The sequence below is a fragment of the Salvia miltiorrhiza genome, chromosome 7 (genome assembly GCF_028751815.1).
Source record: "Salvia miltiorrhiza cultivar Shanhuang (shh) chromosome 7, IMPLAD_Smil_shh, whole genome shotgun sequence".
NCBI lineage: Eukaryota > Viridiplantae > Streptophyta > Magnoliopsida > Lamiales > Lamiaceae > Salvia > Salvia miltiorrhiza.
This window is the reverse complement of record NC_080393.1, coordinates 2731675-2750696: the sequence shown is the minus strand read 5'-3', so window position 1 is coordinate 2750696 and position 19022 is coordinate 2731675. Positions and strand designations below refer to the sequence as shown.

General features: G+C 34.6%; 2 protein-coding genes and 1 pseudogene across 4 annotated transcripts; 2 read left to right on the top strand and 1 right to left on the bottom strand.

The window, feature by feature from the left end:
* The first annotated feature begins 1194 nt into the window (after positions 1-1194).
* On the top strand, positions 1195-2166 carry LOC130991595 (UDP-rhamnose/UDP-galactose transporter 5-like; annotated as a pseudogene).
* A 1131-nt stretch (positions 2167-3297) lies between these two features.
* Positions 3298-8978, bottom strand: LOC130991594 (squamosa promoter-binding-like protein 7). The gene is made up of 10 exons (XM_057915887.1): positions 8155-8978; positions 7082-7254; positions 6585-6799; positions 6425-6499; positions 6210-6317; positions 5692-5809; positions 5025-5160; positions 4685-4841; positions 3993-4520; positions 3298-3823 (listed from the first exon to the last, which is right to left on the bottom strand). The coding sequence occupies exons 1-10, from the start codon at positions 8664-8666 to the stop codon at positions 3521-3523; spliced, it is 2325 nt and encodes a 774-aa protein (XP_057771870.1). The 5' UTR covers positions 8667-8978; the 3' UTR covers positions 3298-3520.
* A 4063-nt stretch (positions 8979-13041) lies between these two features.
* Positions 13042-14048, top strand: LOC130991592 (uncharacterized). 3 transcript variants are annotated; one of them, XM_057915882.1, is made up of 2 exons: positions 13042-13191; positions 13686-14048. In XM_057915882.1, the coding sequence occupies exon 2, from the start codon at positions 13706-13708 to the stop codon at positions 13886-13888; it is 183 nt and encodes a 60-aa protein (XP_057771865.1). In that variant the 5' UTR covers positions 13042-13191; positions 13686-13705; the 3' UTR covers positions 13889-14048. The 3 variants fall into 3 exon arrangements, with proteins under 3 accessions (XP_057771865.1, XP_057771867.1, XP_057771866.1); XM_057915884.1 differs by having other exon boundaries at positions 13174-13504; XM_057915883.1 differs by having other exon boundaries at positions 13190-13321.
* Positions 14049-19022: the final 4974 nt, after the last annotated feature.

The window sequence follows — 19022 nt, the reverse complement described above, 5'->3', positions numbered from 1 at the left end:
ATATTGTCTAGGTAGATAACATCTCAATGCTTTAAAAGACAAAACCTGAAAAAAAAAAAGCAATAATAAAGATTGAAGCTCTCCGTTTTGATGGGAAACTAATTAATTTTCCATGTGTTTTGCAGGGCTCTGATTATATGGGAAAAGTATGATTGTGTCCAAGGCCCGCTGCGTTGGTGTCAGGTTAGTTCTTCTCTGTCATCTACAGAATGAAGAATTTTCGGTGATTTTGTGACTTGTGCTTCTTCCTTACTAAGTTTAGGGTTGAAGACCGGAAAATTGTCACCCTAGAAAATTCCTAACCTTCCTGAGTATCTTGGTAACCTATGTATTCTGAATCTATTGCATAAAACTTCTTTCTTTTTTAATATTCTGGTAAATAGCTTTGTTGCTTATAATAGACTCAGGCTTTGCTTCTCCTCTCAACAGATTTCAACTTTCTTTAACTTACATTGGGAAATTGCTGAATCGTCTACCCTCCTGGCAAGATTTCAAGAATTTCATACATAACATTTATGGAAAAATTGAAAACTACCTTATTAGTGCTTTGTTTATGGTTTTATATAACTTATATGCTTTTTTGTATGTTGTATATACCAAAAAAATATGGTTTTTGTTGATCTGGACATGAAGACATTTCATGTTATTGTTTGCTGTAAAAAATTTATAGAAGTAACCTTATATTATCACAGTAGCTTAATTTTAACTCAATAATTCACATTAGCCATTTGAATGTGGTGCTTTTCTCTCTCTCAAAATACATGGGCAACAAGTAAACCACATTCAAAGTTGGTGACTAGGGTTGATGCTTACCAATTGTATCTTCTTTCTCTACAGCTTGAATTTTTTGACATTCTTTAGGAAGATATGTACCTTTAGGAGGTGTTTGGTCTGAGTGATAATCCAAAGTTGTGTGGAGTATTTAATCATCCTCCAATCCTGTCAATCTTATCTATTTCATCCACCAAATTAACCAAATGTCTCCGAAAAGCAAAGAGGAAAACAAGGTGACTCTTGATTTGGCAGCATGGTTGTTCAACATTGTCACCTCAATATCTTGTTTGTTCCTCATTTTTAAGCAAAGTTTTGCTTCTGTCGAAATCTTGTAACATTTGCTGAGAAACTCTGCTTATTATGTTTTATGCTTTCGCAGCTGCAACTTTGACTGGCCTGCATTTTGCTGCCACGACCGTGATGACTCTCATCCTCAAACGGCATGGATACATCCAGAGCTCGACTCTGCCAGTGTTGAATCTTGTGAAGTTCATTTTGTTTGCGAATTTTTCTATTATTGGGATGAATGTGAGCTTGATGTGGAACTCAGTGGGATTCTATCAGGTCTCGTAGATTTTTTACTTGCCATTTCGATAGTATATTGATATGTATCCCTTATCTCGTATTTTGGCTTCCATTATTTGCTCTATCAGATCACGAAGTTGAGCATGGGCCCGGTGTCTTGCCTCCTCGAAATGGTGCTGGACGGAGTGAGATACTCGAGGGACACCAAGCTGAGCATCTTAGTCGTTCTGTTAGGCGTGGCGATCTTCACAATCAACGACGTGAGTGTCAATGCTAAGGGGTTCGTTGCTTCTCTGATAGCCCTTTGGAGCACTTCTCTGCAGCAGTGTGTAAGTCATGTTTGTTGCCATTCAATTTAATTATGAAAAAATCTTTGAAATCAAATCCATCTAATAGGATAGGATGTGTGGTTAATTTCTGATATTTCCGTTGAGCATTGCAGTTTGTTCATTATCTTCAACGGAAGCACTCATCGGCTCGTTCAACTTATAGGCCACACGGCACCACCTCAAGCTGCATTGTTGCTGCTGGTCGGGATGGTCTGGTACCGTCATGCCTCGTCTCAACCGGGTGGGAAGGTGCGCATCTCCTCTCCCTCGTCTAGCAGCAAACTAGACGAGGAAGAGGTCGTAGTGGTAAAGACCAACGAGCCGGAGGGGGAGGAGGTCTAGCCGTGGCAGAGAAGCTTCTGTGACCTTAATTTTGGCACTAGTCTGTAGAGGTATAGAATTATACAATCTATCTTGTTATATATATACAATAGAATTTGTCATTCTTGATTAAGATTCACTTGAATTTTATTTAAATTGATTTCCATGGTTTTGTTGTGCCTCTATCGCAAATGTCAGATCATTCACTTTGTTTCTAGTTCACTTGTGTATTATTGGGTATAGAGTGTGGACCAATTTTTTGATTCACGTGTGCATTTGATTATGAAATGAAGTAATTATTGTTAGATTGTTGAAAAAATTACATCTATTGATAAACATGTTGCTAAGGAACGCTAATATAAAACAAAAATTGAAAAAAAAAAATTACATCCATTAATTATATAGTTAGGTGTTGCAAGACTAGTGATTGCAAGAAAAAGGAAGAAAAACCACAATAATCGACCACAATATATAGTGTTTGGCTGAACTTATAAATTGTTTAAAAGCTTATACTCCCTCCGTCCCCAAAATAAGTTCTTCTTTGGGGACGCTACGGATTTTAAGGAAAAGTGGTAAAGTGTATTGATAGTGGAAAAAAATATGTTATAATTAGTATTGGGAGTGGTGAAAAGGTGAAAAAGTGTTATAATTAATATTGGGAGTGATGAAAAAGTGAAAAGTAAGAATAAATAAAGTATTATTAATGGTGGGGTAGTTGTCCAAAAATGGAAAAAAAGAAAGAGAAATTTATTTGGGGGACGACCCAAATAAGGAAAAAGAGGAACTTATTTCAGGAACGGAGGGAGTATATAAGTTCTTTCAAAGTGTTTAACAAAATAAATTCTTAAACAACTTATAAGCTCTAACTATAATACTGTTAATTTATCAAAAATAAAAAAAATAATAAATTCTCTAACTATAACAATTATTTTATAAATATTATTCAACTATAATTTTTTATTTTCAGCATATATCCTCTCAAGTTCATCTCTCTTCGATTTTCACTCTCTAATAAAAATTTTCTCACTCTAACTAAAAATTATCCAAACATTTTTACAACTTATATGCTCTTAAGAAACTATCTCTAACAAAAATTTTCTCACTCTAACTAAAAATTATCTAAACATTTTTTACAACTTATATGCTCTTAAGAAATTACATCTTATACTCTTGAAACATCTCATAAGCTCCAAAAACTTATAAACTCTATAAAACTGACCCAAACACCCCCTTAATCTAAAAACCAAAACAACCAATATAATTTTTTCAACTAAATAAGCCACTACCCCACAAAATGTCGTATATCTACTGCAACATAAAACTAGTCACTAGCAAATGCAGAAAATCATACCACAAAAGAAAATTGAATTAGCTAGCAAAAACATTACTACAACACACACTTGAAGAAAGTTCACAATGATCATGACCTGCGAGTCACATTAAAACCTAAGATTACAACTATCTCCCCCAACTTCTTCAAGCCTATGGGGCAAGTAATGCACAATCGAGATCCACGTGCAACGTGCTGTACATTCGACTAAAGAGGAGGGAGGAGAGACGGGCGCACCTATTTAGGGCTGTCGAACTAAGCACCTCCGGATGGTAGTGGCGACCTGATTGACCCTTTGAGGGTGGAAGAGGGCGACACAGACTCCGAAACAGATGCAAACGGCAGCAACAGCCGTCATGAGGGACCGTGAAGTTAGAAATGTTCGTGATGACATGATGAGGCCGGGTGATCTATGTGGCCGGGGGGTCCGAATGTTGACATTCATGATCACCTCTGTGTTGACGAGAGGAGCTGTTGCAGCAACGGCATCTAGTGATGACGCCTCTCTGCCCCATGGAATGTCGTCTGGTGTTTCTTGAACGCCCTGCACAAAATTAAATCGGCACCACAACATCAAATGCTTGTAGCATTTAGATTTTCTGTTATTAAGTGATATCCAGAAATGCTCAATTTCATAAATTGAATATGCAGCAAACCTAGGAAACCAAAGAATAGATTACAAATATAATTGTGTACACATTTGGTGGCCATACCGTTTTAGTATCTTGAACGACGAAACAGGCGTCTTTGCTTTGACGGTGAACATTTCCATCCGATGCAGGTGTCGCTGCAGAGCCTCTATCCTGTGTTCTGTGATCAAGCATACATCGTACGATCCCCATTTTTGTCCGTAATGACCTCATATCGGAATCAGATACACCAGCAACGTCATTTTTATCTATTGAAGATCCCAACGAGCGAGATACTCTCTCCAAAATGACAGAAGACCCTTTCTCTATCAGAAAGTCCAATAAATAGTCGAATCTGTGTACATCTGCAGATGTCAACAATTTCTTCGACACGTGTTTCTTCAACGACCATCCTAAGTCTAAAAGAAACCCCGAGAAACGTGTTTGTCTTGAGGCCAGGACTCCGCATGCAGGCCTTGGAGGTGATGCGGGTTGTTCTTGGGAGGATATTGAGGTATCAAACGTTCGTTGCAAGATCTCCATTTCTTCGCAAGTTTCTTTATCACCAAAAAAAATCGGAACGAAGTTCGATAAACCAGATTGGTTCTCGACCTGTACAAGCAAGCAGCCCAATCAACAAATAAGGAAATGCAACCATGCCAGCAGTGTTTCATCATTCCTATTCGTATTTTTCTAGATGCGCAATGAGAAACAACGGCAGATTAGTTTATGCGAGAATAACCAAAGAGCAAAAGTGAGTCAAACGCAGTTCTCGCCTCGATGAATGCCGGCCCAGAGAGATTCATGTCGGTTTGAGGAACAGATATCTTTACCAGTTGATGGTTAAAAGAGTTGCTCTCTCCTTTCTTACAGCACAGAGATGAGACGCAAATTTTGTACGCCAAGTACCGTCCATCACAAGAAACTAGAAACCTGTCAAAGGCAATCAAAGAAACTATTTGGCACCTGGAACAAATCCAAATCAATACGAACAAAAAATATCACAGGAAGATCAAAAATGGTGAAGGCATCTGAAAAATAGGCATTATCGAAAAAGAAGAAACCTTAAGAAAGAAAGTCAAGCAATATCTTATCAAGAGTGGAATCCATATATACCGAAACTTAGGTTGGAGTAGGTCACTTCCACAAGCTACGAACTCCATCGGCCTGCCGGCCTCAAAGCAAGTCGGGTAGATGTAATGAAGCTTAGGAGATCTATCCTTTATGCTGACTTGTACTACCGAATGTGCGTCTGTTTTCACAAGAATCCAGGAAAGTGTTAGAAGCAAATTAGCTTGAAAAAATTTTCTTCACTGCACATCAATCAAATAGCCCATAGCTCTGGGGGGAAATGGAAAACTGTTTCATTTATTCCCATCCACTCAGAAAATCATAATCTTGTGCTAAAATTTTCATAAATATTCTCAAAGAATCTTAACTCTAACTGTTAGTATGCATTGTTTACTGAAAATGCAAACACAATTTCAGGATATGAAAAGTTTTCAATTATGTGGTTACTGCAAAATGAATTCTCAAAACATATCCAAACACAATTTTAAGAACTTCAAGCTCAATCCAGAAACAGAGTAATCGATTCCTGGGCATTTTACAAAATCTGTGAAGGTAATGTTCGTCAATCAACAGAACTAAACTACAGCAGACTGTGAAGGTGATTTAGGAAACTAAATCTTTTGCAACTGACAAAATGAACAAATAAATTAACGGGTGATCAAAGATATCAACTAACCAAGACCATTAATCATACAAAAGAATTTCAACCTACCTTTTGTGACACGGAAAATCATGTCATTTACATAAACGAGCATTGTCCCTTTTCCAGATAGCATGCTCCCAGGCGAACCAATGAGATCTTTTATGCATGAAGCTGGTTTATCCAATAACTGCTCGAGGCAAGGATACAGAATAGATAGATATAAGATATCTGTAAGGCCTGTACTTACCGATAAAATGTCCGTACCATGCATAAGATACATAATTCAAGAAGGCGTGCATGGATTGTGACTATTTAATGAACTGTCATATCATGCAAGAAGACGTGTATGAATCCTGATTATTTAAAGGACTTATATCCAATCGATATAATCAACATATCTGCAAGCAACAACATAAAATTATTTAACTATCATTATACTTTTCTCTTACGCTACATTTAGAGCACAAGCTCCCTATATCTATCATTTATCTTAAGCTCAACTTATGCTGGATGGATGATGACATGACTGCAATTGTACGAGTATCCAAATTTACACCAAAGATATGAAGAATATAAATCCGGGTTACCTTAAGCCACATTGGCTTCGGCATTGCTATGAAAGCTGTCAAAATTGTACAACCGGGACGGATATACCCCTCCAACTCAACGGGCATGCTAGCCAACCATTCAAATATCTATCACAAAACAGTCAGCAAAATGTTAAACCCATCACATCATTGATAGAGATAATATTGATTCATCTCCCTTATATACTAAACTGCAATAAGAATCTTTTGAATACTTGCAGTCTCAACCGTCGAGGAAATTCAGCAGGATTCCAGTCATACAGCTTGAAGGAGATTCGACCAGTGGGACACTGAGAGGAGTTCAGAAGCAAAAAAGATTAACTCAGGTAGAGTGAAAAAAGAAATAAAAGACAGATGCATAAGATAAGTGGTTACCACAGAGGAAAAATTGTCACTGTAAGATGCAGAGCGTTTAGAGTTTGGACTGTGTTTATGCCCGTTAGTATGGATTTCACCAGGCACAAGAAATGGTGCAACCTTCTCGCCCAGAAAACCTTGGGAGTCTGGGCCTGAAGATACTGCCGAGACATGTCCATCCGATTTCAATAACATTTCCTTTTCTTCAATCTGACTGCTCGGACTCGTGCCATCTGCAGCATCAACAATTCATTAAGGGTGGTCAAGAACCTACAAAATGCTAGCTAATGTGCCCACAACCGTTTCAAAAAAAGCAAAATCATATAGTGGAACAATATATCCTCGTAATTGTTCAATGTTCAAGACTAGAAACATGCGATCTTAGGTTCCTTCTAAGATATAAGTACAGAAAAACTTAGGGGCATTCCCCCAAATTGTACAGATTGTGAGAAATGAGGTGGTTCAAATCAGGTAAAATTAAAAATTATTGTCTACATTATATACTAATGTCGTACCTTTTCCTCCATCATCATCTTCCTTGACATCATCAACCAAGACAACCTGATGAGGTTCCTTATCTGTGCCTCCTTTAGACCCATTAGATTTTCTTCGACGTCTGTCATTGTGTTTTTCTAATTTTCTCCGGCAACTACGTTTACCCTCATCAAAATTAGACAAGAGATGAAACCTGCCAGCATCATGACATGTAAGCAAAAACTGTCCAGGGTAACTTTATTGAGAAAGACAAATAATAATCAATAATCTTTCCCCAAAACAACATCTGCAGTGCGTATAAAAGGTCGAGGCTGCAAACTAATTTTTTTAAAAAAAAATCTGCTAACTCCATTACATTTGAGTTGGATTATCATTTGCTTCAGACTCCTCATTGTTCGCAAAATATTCAAAATCTCTCATATGTACCAAAACATAAGATTTTTTTTATATAATTTGACTTATGAATTAACACTTTTACTTCAAATCAAATAGAGCAAATGTCAAGTCATATGCTCAATGAAACAAGTGATTCCTTTCCTCACCAGTCCTTTACTCTTACTCAGGCGTATATGAGTCTCAATTCAACTCGCTTATCGAACTGACATAAAAATATTTCTATATATCTGCACCTGCATCCTGGCATTCAGAGGAGCATTACGGTGAACTATGATCATTTAACACACCTAATTTTATCATTCCATACTTGAATGCAGAAAATGAAATACCATCTCTCATTTAACAAACCTATTTCCTCAAAGAAAAACATAATAGTCCAAAGTGAGAAGGAGAGGGGATCTAGTTGACATAGGATACAGGCAATAAATACCCATTTAACTCATTCAAATCTAACAACAAAACATCTTACAAATAATAAATGCACCCATTTACTAAAAATAGAACCAACTTTCTCAACAACCATCATCAAACTCAATGAAGCAAACCACTCCCGCCCAATCCATTTTCTTTTCCAATCATCTCACTTCACAACTGATAAAAAAACATGACTTGAAGGTAAAAAAAACAACATAAAAAGCAGTAAATTTTCCATTGACCAATCATGACAGAATCAAAATAACTAGGAAAAAAGACTTACTTTCCACACTGCTGGCAGTACCTCTTGCTCTCCCCATCAAGCACGACGACGGCGGCGTGCGCGCACTTGAGGCAGACGCGGTGGCGCTTGTGATACCCTTTGAGCTCGCTGATGTCGGCCTCGCAGCCGGGCACCTGGCACAGGAGCGGGCCGGCGGCGGGGGCCCGCAGCGCGCGGGTCCGCTTCTTCCCGGGGAGAGCGGACTCCTCCTCCTCCTCCAACTTCTTGTCCAGCTCGGGGCACGCGCACGGGACCACACCCGCCACGAAATTGGGGCACAGCAGTCTCGGGTCCCGCTTCCTGACCCGGCCCAGATTCTCCGACTGGTCGGATCCGAGCTCCTGCTCCGGCCCCGACCCGGGCTCGGAGATGGCGAAGGGGGTGTTGAGGGCTTCGTCGATGTCGAAATCGAGGAAGTCGGACCAGTCGAAGAGGGCCGATTCGGCCGGGTCGGCGGCGGCCGATGGCAGGTAGACTGGGCTAGGGATCGGCGGCGGCGAATTGTGCTCCATTTCGTGTAGCGGAATGCGGGAAATTGGCGGAGTGGAAGAGGGATGACGAAAAACTGGATCTTGATGACTTATCTATGATTTAAGGGTGGACTTGGTTGGGGAGAGAGAGAGAGAGTTTGCAGGTGGTGGCGGTAGGTATGTAGGTGGTTAACTGAAGACCTTTATTGTCTGAGAAAAGAAAACTGTAGCTGCAAAATACAATCTCTCTACACTCATTATTTGAGAGATTTTCCATAGCATATTTTTCTGGTGTATTTGACATTGTTGTGTGTTTACAAGAAGGGGCATTAATTAAAAGATACTAAATCATGGCATTTGTCTTTATTGGTATTTGCCTCTACAAATAAATGGGTTCTACTCTTTTGTAAATGATTGAGAGTATGTGTTTTATAGTCTTGAATATAGGATGCAACAAGTTATCTATCTATCTATCTATATATATTAAATGTCTTAATTATAGTGTTTTATAGTCTTCAACATGTACATGGATGAGTCACAATGTAAAATAATGTATCTTTGTGTGATAATGATTCATTCTGTACTTTTTTATGATAGTATTATTTGAAGTAATGATATTATTGAGTCAGGTTTAAATTTTAAAAGCAAATTTATAGAATTAGGAGAAATCGAACAAGAACAATTGAGAATTTAAACTTGAAAATGCATTGAATATATAGAGAAGATAAATTTTTTTATATATGTATAATCAAATAAGTTAAAGTTGATGATTAACTGGTTGAAAGCTAATATTGATGGAGTTGAACTCCAAGGTTAATTGAGCATAATATTTGTTCACATCAATTTTTTTTATATATGTATAATAATTAACTGTTGATAATAATCATAAATAAATTGTATAAAAAATAATATAATAATACAAATAAGTTTTTATTTTCTAGAGCACCAAATGATTTTGTTTGAATTGCCTCTCTCCAGCTGTATGTCTGTATACATTGTTTAATTTAATTTAACTTGATTTTGATACAATATTAAAGATCATTTTTTTCTGAACTATTCTCAATTAAATAAGGGTTTTTATTTAGTCGTATTTTTATTACATTCCAAATAAGTGATTTAACTTTTATTTATTTATTTATTTGGGTAACATTGATCTAAATTGTAAAATGCAAATAAATGTATTGGTGTTTTGTTATATATATTTTTATTTTTAAATTAATCTTCTTTCTATCCGACCTTCTAGACCACATCGAGCGAAAGATTTGAACAACATTTTCCTTTTATTTCATTGCATTTAATATTAGTACTTTTTTACTATAATAATTATTTACGAAAATTTAATCATCAACCTCAAATAAAAATCACTATATGCTTTTATCAAGTTCAACTACTACAATGATTTACTCTAAAGGCAGCTGGTAATGAGGAATCTTGATTTGAGTGTTGACAGTGATTTATAAACTAACGTTGTAAAGAAATAAATATTGTTGCTAGTACAACCTAATTATAATTATGTTTATTGAAAAAATACCTATCCACAGTTCATGTGCCTCACTCGATAGAAAGTTAGAACACTTAAAAGAACTTCAAATGCAGAAAATAAAGAACACGGGAACACCAACAATGGTTACCCAATTCAGTGATAAAACATCTATGTTTGGGGGGCCACGCTCAGTATAAACGTTCACTATTGATGATAAAATATACAAAGGACTTACACGCAAAGACTCGATCTTCCTATATCTTCCCAAATAGTCACTTACGTGAACAAACGAGAGTAAGATGGAATTAACTTCCTCTCAAGAACGTGATTGCAACTCAATCCACGTTCAAAATCAACACCAAGAAAAACTCCAACAGGGAGTACAGATTACTAGCAAAGAACAACCTCACGCTTACAATGAAATAAAGCAAAAGACAAAAGCACACTCTCACAGAACGTATGCTCACACCATGCACGAAAATACTCTCTCAAAGAAGTAGAATAATCACGATCGCCGCAGCCGCCTCTGATCACCATAATCATAATAAATACGTAAACCCTTAAAGAGATGGGTTAAGCCCAGGGCCTGCAGGGAAGATAAGCAAGGGCACAAGTAGGGTTTACATAAGGCGGCGTTTACTAGGGTTCAAAGAGACCCTAACAAATCGGACTCCCAAACCAACAAAAGATTCGGTAGATATATGTCCATAAATAGAACCAAGAGAAACTTCTCCAAAAACCCGCAAGAAAAGGCTATAATAAAGTCTTCAGGAACTTACAATTGCATAAGCAACTCAACAAAAAACAAACTGTGAAACTCCCGAAAACACTCTTTGAACTACAAAATGACAACTAAACATAGAGTATAGGAATACTCTAACATTTATCAATTGCCACTATGCTTGGACGATATTTTGTCTTAGTAGTTTTCTATTATTTTGAATACATGTTAATTATTATCCTCAGACTTTTCATTGTTAATTATTATTATACCCATTAGAATTGAAGAATCATGGATATTTATCCCAATGAATGTTTCATATATTAATTTTATATCTATTGGTGAACGCAATATGAATAAGATAATTGTATTAATAATGAAAGAATAATCTTTTTTGGATAATTAAAATAAAATATGAACCACTGCAAAAAGATTATTAAAATAAAATATGAACCACTGGTTGCAGTAAACTGCACATGCTTCATTTCAAAAAAGAATACTGTACTTTTTGTTTATATGTAGGGGGCATCTATAGACTATAGTCATCTCCTTTTCTCATTTCATTTATTTTATTTTAAGAATCATGATTTTCACATGTTAGACTTGGAGGAAATCAAACACATTTAATTAAATTAACTGATTCCCTTTACTTATTTATTTTCTATATGTGGATGAGATTTTAAGTTGAAATCTCATACAAAAGTTTGCATGTTTTATCAAGCTATATATGTTAAGATCCGTTTGGTAACTTTAATTTATTCTAGCTTAATGTACATAATTTTTATTATGTTAATATTCTTTTATGTAAATATTTTATACATATATATTAATATATGATTAATATTTCATGACAATATTAAACACTATAAAAATCAATTATCAAAATTAACTTTTAATTAATACTAAAAGATGTTTTTGCATTTCAAGTTTTACTTGTCAAAGTCCTTTTATTTATCATAAAAAATCACAAGACTTCAACATTTTTTAAAATTATATTGACATGTCAACCACATCCATCTCTTTACGTCAAACTCAAGCAAAACCCAAAAGGGTCAAAACCTCTCAAAATCATTATATAATTGCAAATTAAACCATGGTTTTGTTAATTAATATCAAAATGGTCTCTCAAAAAAAAATTTACTTTATTAAAACTTAAGGGCACATATATGGTCGTTGGACAGTTACACCAAATTTTTGGAGAGTCGTTGCATTCAAATTAGTTAAATGATCATATTGCGTACACTTTAAGTGATCAATAATATATTTATATTTTAATTAAAAAAAAACTAATATACTTATTTTTGGTTTAGTTTTCCCCCAATCAAAGTTTAAATTAATTAGAAAGAATAATTTCTACCCCTTCAATATTTTTTGTCGACGATTTTTATTATTGTGTGATATGATTATGAACATCAAAGTTAAAACCAGGACTCCCAATTCTAGAATGTCATGAGATTCCACATAATTTAATTTGTTTAGTTTAAAGTAATAACTTTTGACTGAAACTGTTGATTCAAATTTGAAAAGATGAATTATTTAGATTTCTTCTTGTCCTTTTTAATTTTAGTTAACTTTCAATGGAATCATTCGATGAATAAACCATTCAAATTAATAAAATACTGATTATAAAATAAACAAAAACTAAAAGAAGTAAGCATCTAGTTGTACAATTTTGTAACCTTAGACTGATATTCTTTTTCTTTTTTCTTTTTAATTACATGTAATATATATCATCGAATAAGTCACTATATCACATGCATGCGAGACATCTACACCGCAAAAGTAAAAAATATATTATGTCGCACGTAGACGGGACCTATACAATTCTGGATATACTACTAATCAATCTTTCGAGCTTTGAATTGCAAAACTTTTAGGAGAATTTAATTTGAGTGATAGGATAGATTAATAAAAAATAATTCTAACTAATATAGGAGTATTTATTTTGATGGATTGACTAATTTTAAAACTTATTTGATTATCTTATCCACCAAATATCCAATTATGAGTTGTATACTTGTATCAATTTATCATATTACTCAAAGTAAATGTCCCTTTAAATATACGAACTTTCTTTAAATTATAATTTTGCATATAAATTAGAAAATTTACCTCTAAATACATGAACTTCGCATAGTTTTTAATTAATGAATAAAATTAAAATTATGTGAAAATTCGTGTATTTGATCACAATTACCTTAAAATAAAATAGGATTACTAGTTCATAATGGGCTTGGGAGTGGGCCAGCTGCCCAGCCCAGCCCAGTAAAGATCCCCTTGGCCCTTGATTTATGAGTCCACGTTTCAGCTTCTCTTGCTGATCAGTGTCGAAGCCGGCGCCGCCGTCTCTGTTGCTAAATACGGTAATCTTCCTTTAGTTTTCCGATTGATTCAGAGCAGGAACTCTTTTGAACAAGGAGAAGCTTTTTCAGCTCAATAGCGCAACTATTGAAGAGATAACTTCCAACGAATCAATCAGAATTGAGACAGGAAGTAATGTCGAAAGCGAGATTTTGGAGCCTGCTAACCCTCGCTTCAAATTTGTTTGTTAATTTCGCCTTCAATTTTTCCAAGTTCCTTTACATCGAAATTAAATGCTACACCTTGTTTGTTATTCAATATGATAGCTATGGATTAATATTCTTTTGTTGATACGCAAATGATAAATTCGAAGAGGTATATTCTACGATCAATGCAATTTCCTATTTGAGAAGTGTTAGTGACTACAGAGAAATTAGAAGGCAAATATGCAACTTAATCGTTATTTTGAGTCTGTGTTTTGCTCCTTTTGAGATGTTGCAAAATTTGGCTGCTGAAGTTAATTTCCTAATTTCTGGTTGCCCTAAAATTTGAACAGTCTGGTTTTGAGTTGTGAAAATGGGCGAGAAGAAGAAGGGAGGTGCTATGTTGGTTCGGCTTGTGTCGGCAGCTGGAACCGGATTCTTCTATGTCGTGAAGAAGACGAAGAGGCTCCACACCAACAATATCAAGCTGGAGTTCCGCAAGTATGATCCTCGCGTCAATCGCCATGTTTTGTTCACGGAGGCAAAGATGAAGTGAGTATATGTAACTCTGTTGTTTCTGCTCGCCTTTTGCTTTGGATTGATAATTCTGTTAGTTTTGGATAATAGAAGTTTTGTTGGATTTGATAATGCTGTTTGTTTGGATAGAAAGTCTTGGAATCGCGTATCTTATATAGCGTTTGAAGTTTAAATTTGAACGTGCTATGCTGTTTAGGGTTTCCATTTTGATTACTATCTGGAATTTATGCATCTGCAATCTAATGTGGTAGCAATTGCGGCTTTGTTGTTGGTCTTCAAAGTTTTTCTGTTGGCATTTAGTTCTTGTTGTAGTTGATTTCTTGATCTTGAGAGTTTGATTGTGGGGATATTGTGGCTGTTTATGTCTTGGTTTCGGCCTTTTACTCATAATGATAGAGGCCGTAATCTGATATTGTACACAAAACAGACGCACATTGAGATTATAGGCTTGCAGATGGAAGATACTTGAACTGTCACATTATTAGTTTGTAAATTGAGGCTATTAATAATCTCAATCTCTATGATCAGCTGAAAATATTTTGTTCGACTCAATACACTAGTTGGTTCCTAGTTGCTTTAGGAGAGAACCTGCTTGATCAACCAAGAAAAGCTTGCTTCAAATAACTTGTGTTAGAGCGTAGAAGTTAAAACCAACAATATATCCAATCTATAGGTATTTCCCTTTTCCTTGTTTGATGCCATTTTTATGCTTTGTTTACATGGTAATCCAAAAACACTCATTGCTATGCAATAGAGGCTGCACTGATTGTTCATATTTTCTCTTGTTCATGCTGGCGGATCGAACCTGAAAACTATGCCTTTTACATTCATCTAGCCCAAGTTTTCTTTTCTCTGACATATGAATATAGGTTTCAAAGTAAAAACTCGGCCTTTGTGAGTTAATAAGAACTCGAGAGGATAGCCAAACTGCAAGCCATTACGCTGATTTTCAGTTTGTTTGGTACCATGTCCACCATCAATTCTTAGATGCTTATTAGGCCTTTCAATCCCATTTGTACTATTAGCTCCTTTGTGGAATTGCTTCTCAATTATTGCAAGGTGATTTCTACCTAACATATATAACATCTTGATATCACTTGTTGATGATGCTAGATCTCATGATTTTGTTATCTCCATTTGTCATAGTCATGAATGTAGTTAGTTATGTAGAATCTTTTGACTAAATGAAAGCTATGAGCCATCATACTTCCTTTTCCTCTAGCATGATTTTGTAAACCAAATTTCTTGTAGATAAATCTAAGTTCCCTTTTGACTCCCACAGCTCCCTTGTGCGAAGTGAACTGAATTAGTTTACAATAGAAGTTTGAATGCTTTGATTTTGATTTTGTTTTTGTTTTTTTATATGATGAGGGAACTTGACTTCCGACTTTCATGTTCTTCACATTCTCAAATTATAGGGTATCTTTCTAAGTAAAATATCAATTCTTGGAATAGACAACCAACTTAGAACCCTCAATTTTCTACCAAACCTCAGCTATAAGCCTACAACATAATACTCCCTTCGTCCCACGAATCTTGACACGTTTGGTTTCAGCACAGGAATTAAGGAGTTGTAGATTAGTGTTTTACGTGTGTAGTTAATAAAGTATAAAAGTGATAAATTAGGATAGAGAAGGTAATAAAAGTAATAAAGTAGGAGCGAGAAGATAATAAAAGTGATAAAGTAGGAGAGAGAAGATAATAATTTTTACCTTATTTGGAAATGTGTCAAGATTCGTGGGACGGCCTATAAAGAAATACGTGTCAAGATTCGTGAGACGAAGGGGTACTATGCTTTTGTTTTTATTTTTTGTTTTTAAACTAGAGCTGCTCTATTGCAGGCTTGCAGCCACATGTATTTAAATGTTATTAATTAATTTCCAACTAAGTGGTGCACATAGGCATAGATTAATTGCTTGACTTCGTGAAATATAATTGCCTTTTTGGCAAGTTTTTTCTTACATCATATCACCACTTTGGTCGAGCAAGCTGAGATTGGTACGATTGATAATATTTGTTTTAAAGAATAGTTTTAAATGGCTAATAAAGAATAGTTTTAATGTAACTATTTACCACGTCCAAAAATATTTGGAAATTGAGACGATGTATATGCATATAATCATTTAGATATTTGAAGTGTGAGTTTCACATTTTCAGATCACAACCCTATGGTAAATTATGATGTCATAATCTAATACTCCCTCCGTTCCACTATAAGTGAGACCTTTTTTTTGGGCACGAGAATTAAGAAAAATGTATTTTGTGTGTAGGTGAAAAAGTAAAAAGGTGTTTGAAGGGAAAACTTTTACCCAAAAAGGAAAGAGTCTCACTTACAGTGGGACGCTCAAAATAGAAAGAGTCTCAGGTACAGTGGGACGGAGGGAGTAATTTTCAGAAACAGTTGAGATATCTTAACTAACTTGTTACTTTAAATTTACAATGCTACAACTCAAGCAATTTTGTGTTGCTAGGAGTCTAGGGCTAGCATCTATTTATAGACTATATAAAAATCTACACTGTGGTGCCTAACTATATGTCTATATCACCTTTGCTTGTTCTACGATTTTCATCATTAAATATATACTTATTATAGGCCTCAAAAATTAGTGGGCGTAAAGTTATTTGAAAGCTACGATTACCGGAAAATTTTTAGTCTTTGTTTACAATCGAAATTTAAAATGAAACTCGTTAATGATGGGTCTAGTTTAAATTTTGAAGTTTGTTCGAACATAATAAACATGACTCATTAATTTAAATATATATACAATTCTGTTTGACAGAGATTAGAAGCTTGAGAAGCTCAAATTGGAAAGAAAAAAAAAACGAAGAGATTATATATCGAAAATTAGTAACTTAAATTATGTTTGGTTTTATGGAAGTTTTGTAAATTATTACTACTATATTCCAAATTTCATTGAGTGGTAGCACTAGATGATTAATAAAGCAATAGGCAAAAAGAAATAAGTGCGCGTGATAACAATTTACATTCGTTGTGAATTTGACAAATATGCAATCAAATTTGGACAATATGTTTGAGTTTGATATCACCACTAACAATCTCGACTTATCCTACGTTAATTGGTTCATGATTTATATGAGTAGCACTATGCAATAAAGAGTAGTGGGGTTTCATGAATTTCCAATGCCGATTGCCACACAATTTGTGACAGGTTGCGTTTCAAAAATATGGACTTCCAACTTTTTTAGCCTTTTTTATTATGCTATTTTTCTATTCAGGTCAACTCAAATTTAGGCTAATTTTTTGATGATATCAATCACAATGTGCTCACTTTTTCTAATATGAACTATTGGGTTGAATTGGTCGATGGTGGTTCGGTCATAATCGTTTGTAAAAATTGTCGTTATTTTATTTTATTAATTGTATTTTTCCTCCCGTCGATGAGGTTTAATTCAAGTGGCAAAGTTGAGGCACTCGAAGACTTTTTTTTGTAAGAGGTCTTTGGGTTCAATTCCGCCTGCATGCGGTGTAGTCTTTCCACTTTTGTGTGGGTAGTAGTTTCGCAAACCTCTTGTAATTAAAAGAAAAAAAAATTGTATTTTCCCTCTCCTTAAAGAAAATGCACACCCCCCCCCCGCCAAACAAAATTTATGTTGAAATAAGTTTTTAAAAAATAGATATTTTTAAATAATTGTCATCTAAATAACGGATTTTGACAAAATTTATAATTTTCTTTTGGAAATTTGGATAGTCAAAAAAAATGAGGGAGCTATAACTGCAAAAAATTAAAAAGTCTAGGTATTTGTTTACTACTTTCAAAAAGTCAGGTTGGAATTGCAAATTATTTATGATTTAAATTAATAAATATGAAAAAAATACAATACACATGGCAATTATATTGTTACATAAATCAAAACTTAATCTCCATATAGTTCAATGTATTGAAAATCGAATTAAGTCCAAATTACGAGTACCATATTGAAAATCAATAATGATAGTTACTAAATCGACAGATTTTTCAAATATATCAAAACAAAATTTAGTATTATGATTATGATGATAATAAAAATAAGTAAAAGATAATGGAAAATAAAAAATAAAATCAGTCCCATCAAAATGCAAAGGGTGAGACTAACCTTGTCCCTTAGCACCGATTAATTCCAATCACCTAACCAACTGAAATGACTCCACCACCGGTCTTTTAGAACTATGTAGTGAGTCGTTGATAACGATTTTTCCATGATTTTGTTGATCCTTTTTTTTTTTTATAGATTAGTTGCTCGAACTTGTTGATACAAATCTTAAAATATACCGTCATAATATGTCATCTTTTTGGTTGGCGTTTACAATTAGATTCTCATTGATTATACATTAAGCCCATGTTTGGTTGGGTGTTTTTGGAGATTGAAAATGGATTCAATTAATTGAATCAATTACTTGTTGTTTGGTTTGGATAATAAGGTAACCATTACTCTTACTTAAGGGTAATTCAATCACCCAATTTGTTACCCCTCAAAATAGAGGGGAATCAAAAGAAAAGGAATCTCTTACTAATGATTGATTTTCATTGTTAAATCAAACACTTAATAAAAATAATGCTTATTGTTACAATTCAATTCCTTTATTTGATTCCATTCCCTTTCCATTCCTCTATTCGAACCAAACAACCACTAAGAATACACTAGTGTTATATCTTCTTAATTTATTTAACCTTGTGAACCGGTGAAAGTATTAGTGCGTGTTTTGGACCTTTTGTCATGAGCTTTAAAAGATACTCCCTCTGTCCCACTACAAGTGAGACCTTTTTTTTTTGCACGAGAATTAAGAAAAATGTATTTTGTGTGTAGGTGAAAAAATGTTTAAAGGATAAAATTTCTACCCAAAAAGGAAATAGTCTCACTTATGGTGGGACACCCAAAATAGAAAGAGTCTCACGTATAGTGGGACAAATGGAGTATTTTCAAAGATCTGGTTATATTCAGGATGGAAAATTGAGTGATATTTGTTGAAATTTGCCAATTTGGAAGTTCATAACAGTTTTCAAACTGTATGAATTCTTCGGAGTTTGGAATATTTTCAAGGCTTTGACAATACTCTTGCGTGGGTAAGAAATTTCAAGAGTTTGAATTTGTTTTTAATTGAGATGCATAGAAACAAAAAAAGATGTAATTTTTGAAAGTAAAATTGATGTTAA

Coding starts and splice junctions, on each gene's coding strand:
- LOC130991594 (XM_057915887.1), bottom strand. CDS start 8,666: ATGGAGCACAATTCGCCGCCGCCGATCCCTAGCCCAGTCTACCTGCCA. Junction 5,810..6,209: donor CGAAGCCAATGTGGCTTAAG/GTAACCCGGATT, acceptor TGCCTCGAGCAG/TTATTGGATAAACCAGCTTC. Junction 4,521..4,684: donor CTGGGCCGGCATTCATCGAG/GCGAGAACTGCG, acceptor TTGCTTGTACAG/GTCGAGAACCAATCTGGTTT.
- LOC130991592 (XM_057915882.1), top strand. CDS start 13,706: ATGGGCGAGAAGAAGAAGGGAGGTGCTATGTTGGTTCGGCTTGTGTCG.